This window comes from Haliotis rubra, unplaced genomic scaffold, assembly GCF_003918875.1.
Source record: "Haliotis rubra isolate DU_JTF1 unplaced genomic scaffold, ASM391887v1 Scf141, whole genome shotgun sequence".
NCBI classification, from domain to species: domain Eukaryota; kingdom Metazoa; phylum Mollusca; class Gastropoda; order Lepetellida; family Haliotidae; genus Haliotis; species Haliotis rubra.
The window spans coordinates 1,750,448-1,754,208 of record NW_025765348.1 but is presented as its reverse complement, the minus strand read 5'-3'; the positions used below and the strand labels follow the sequence as shown (position 1 = coordinate 1,754,208).

General features: G+C 40.8%; 1 protein-coding gene across 1 annotated transcript; it reads left to right on the top strand.

Moving 5' to 3' along the window:
• Window positions 1-617: 617 nt before the first annotated feature.
• LOC124268998 (interleukin 17-like protein) lies at window positions 618-3,339 on the top strand. Its single transcript, XM_046704028.1, has 2 exons — window positions 618-771; window positions 2,744-3,339. The coding sequence occupies exons 1-2, from the start codon at window positions 730-732 to the stop codon at window positions 3,203-3,205; spliced, it is 504 nt and encodes a 167-aa protein (XP_046559984.1). The 5' UTR covers window positions 618-729; the 3' UTR covers window positions 3,206-3,339.
• Window positions 3,340-3,761: the final 422 nt, after the last annotated feature.

Sequence of the window (3,761 nt, the reverse complement as noted above, 5' to 3'; positions counted from 1 at the left end):
GCAAAAACTATGGCGATTTTTTTCCATTTGTGACATGTCATAACATGCCCGTGCCTTTTTCTTTTATATTTTCATTTTTACGGCCGCGGTATGTATACAATATTAAAACATGATCTAATTAAGAGTGTAGTTCCAGCCAATAAATGGCTACATATATGTACACATATTAAACAATCCATAGATTCAGATATAGATATGGTTCCAAAAATGCCGTAGATAAAAGTATACGCATTTTGTTAAAATGAAATTACATGTTAAAATGAATTATGATTGTGAAAGATCTTTTTATTCACATATATCAATGAATTTGAATTATTTTGTTATCGGTTGTCGCTTAATTATCATTGACAGGCACATTCATAATTATAAAGCGCAATGTATTTCGTCTTGTCCTGTGTTCCTGGACGAGCGAGTACACCTAGTCATATAATCTCTTGCACCTGAGCTAGATTGAACTATGAACAACTAAATATTACAACAGACGAGGAAAGTGTTGGGGAGATCTCGCCTCTTGAAAGGAACACCAGCCATTTGCAGCATACAATATGAGGAAAAACTTGAATCAGGTCACTTTGTCAGGTAACGAAAATGAGGAAAAGTGTTCAGCAGGAAAATATTTTGTAGTCGAACAAAGAACCTGACGCATTTAAGCGCACTTTAGCGTTTCTCGAGCCAGTGTGTGACAGAAGTGTGCAGAGGAACTTTCTACCACGCTTGCGACGGAACGAGATGAACGCTTTCATCGTCATAGTGTGTTATTTGTCTATAATCGTAAGTAGGACTCTGTGTTTATATCTGCATGTATTCTAAACTTGCGCACATTATCGTTTAAGGCTGTCTGTATATTTTCTGTGTTTCCCATCAACCGCCTGTTCTGAATTTCATTCCTGTGTCAAATATTGGAAAGGTTTCCTATTTCAGTCTTCCCCGCAGATGTGGAAATGTATGCCCTGGAGTGATGAAAATATACTCTTATCATTGCACATTCACAAAATAACCCAGGTCAGCGTGACCTTCCTTTATCGATCTTTATCAGTAAATTGTTTCCGAAGCAAAGCGTCTCGATCTACATCATATATTAATTCAAAGACTATTGTGAATTTAGGGATAATTTAGGCCTGTCTTTCGTCCATCGTGCTCCTGTCTATATGTTTCCAAAAAATGACGTCCTTATAAAGTGAATTTTAAATATGGTCGCCTTTACAGCTATGTTGAAAACTTCCACATGACCTAACCGCGTAGGCATTAAGTGAGTGAGTGAGTTTGGTTTTACGCCGCTTTTAGCAATATTCCAGCTATATCACGGCGGGGGACACCAGAAATGGGCTTTACATATTGTACCCATGTGGGGAATCGAACCCGGGTCTTCGGCGTGACGAACGAACGCTTTAACCACTACGCTACCCCACCGCCCCGCGTAGGCATTAAGTACTCACATATCATTGTCCAGTTTGATTTACAGCATTTGTTCTATGTGTGGCATATAGAAACATATGGATTAGTTTTGAAATATTACGTGTTGCCGATTTGTGATCATTTAAACAGCAATCGAAACCTACGAGATGAGGGCCATCTTTTGGCGTGTTTTTTTCTTTGTTTAACGTTCTTCATACTCTCGCTCTGCCTCTAACCATGCAAAGGGCTGATCTTATAACCAAATGACCACGATGTTTACAAACTAATGGTGTCTGTCATGACAAAGATCACGCTTTCCCATCTGGCTTACAATATTTGTCAGTTTAAGTTCGATTTCATTCGCCTACCATGTCATGCTTTTAGTGAAGAGTGGATAATATGCTGGGGCTGATTGTGATTTTATCGAACAGGATAAAGAAACATGAAAACAAAATAATTATGTTTGAAGCTGTTATTTTAGCCATATTGGAATTCCGACAAATAGATTTACAATTGGCTCTCTGCATTCTATTTCAAAATGTTCCATTTTGTATCCGCTCGATGCATTATCTATTTAAACTATTTTGTATTTGTTTTGGGGTCCATTGTTGCTGTTAATTGCGTCATTGTTAAAAGGTATTCTCGGACACATTAACATAATAGTGAGTGAGTGAGTTGGGTTTTACAACGCTTTTAGCAATATTCCAGCAATATCACGGAGGGGACACCATAAATGGGCTTCACACATTGTACCTATGTCGGGAATCGAACCCGGGTTTTCGGCGTAACGAGCGAACGCTTTAACCACTAGGCTACCCTGCCGCCCTCATTTAATAGAACACAATAGACGGGCCCTGTCTATTAGTTTCTGAATTCACAAATGTTTGTTGTTTGTTTGTAACCGCGCGCGATACAATTCCAGCTCGATGACGGTTGCCTGTAGTTGAATCTTGACCAGGCAATCCAGCGCTGAAAACCTGAGTGAAAACATGCATGTCAGTGAGTCTGATCCCCCGATCTGGACAGCCACTTTGAGTGTTGTGAGTGACATCTGTCCTATTCGGAACCAGGATCCCGATTCACAAAGCGTTCGTAAAGTTACGACCTGTCGTAACTCTATAGTTTATCAATGGCTTACGAATGTGGTAGCGCTACGAACTTTCTGTGGATCAGGGTCCAGGCTAGCTATTCTCGAAACGTTCGTAACCCTACGAACTTCTTAAGCCCATTCTTAACACATTGGCTATGATCAAAGTTAAGAATTCTTAGGGCTACGAACGTTTCGAGAATAAGGGCCCAGGCATTATATGTCAGCTGTGTATTGACTCTTTATGCCTCTATTTTGCAGCTACCATATGGAGCCCACTGCGCCAAGCTACGCAGGACAAAGATGTGCCACGGCTCGTCTTCTTACAAGTATGACGAGAGCATGCTAACGTTAGGGACGTTGATTCCAGACATTAAGAATGCCACAAGTACGTATACCCGGGACAGCGAAGAGAGAACCTTAATTCTGAGTTTGGTTGACTGGAAATGTCCCAAACGTCTAACGACGTCGTCGGTCCTCTGTCCCCACTACTTCGTGCTCAACTACGACCACAACCGGATCCCAGCTATTGTCTACGAGGCCAGATGCAAATGTAGGAACTGTTTGCAATCACACATCAAGAAGTGTCTTCCCTTGTACCACTTCAGATATGTTCTGCTAAAGGACACCACTTCGGACTGTTATGTGAGAAAAGTCAAAGCTTTCGCGGTGGGTTGTCAGTGTCATACTCATTCGTTGGCTTATTCAGCAAATCGTTTGTAAATAGATGCTTACATGAATTCTTCTGGTATCGCCAGTTCGTCATATCGATAGTTGGTTATATGAACTAGTCTTTATTGTCACGGTTGCCACACAAGTTGTGGATTTAATTTGAAATAAATGTCTATCGAACTTTCTCTGACTGTAACTGTGTTTGTTTTGTTCCCACAGGCAGAATTACATGCGCACACACGCGCACGCACGCGCGCGCGCATACACACACACACACACACACACAGAGACAAGACGAGAATCCCCAAATCAAAGACAAATACATATCACATAAACAAAAACAGAAAACCCCAAAAGACAGACAGATAGACGCACGCACGGACACACAGGTACGCACAAGCACACACACAAATAAACATAAACGCAAACACAGACAGACGGTTGTTTTTAATTGTAAAATAGTGATGAACAATGATATTCTCCACAGGTGTTTATAAAAATGTCCAATTCCTCAAATAGCACGCATTTCTTAGAGCAATGACTCTCTTTCGCGTAACTCTGAAAACTACATATTTGCTGTTGCCTGGTTGGGGTTAATTTCAGGCCT

Excerpts from the sequence above, each read along its gene's own strand:
- LOC124268998 (XM_046704028.1), top strand. The coding sequence starts at position 730 with ATGAACGCTTTCATCGTCATAGTGTGTTATTTGTCTATAATC. Across the intron at positions 772-2,743 it reads TGTGTTATTTGTCTATAATC|CTACCATATGGAGCCCACTG; the intron begins GTAAGTAGGACT and ends TCTATTTTGCAG.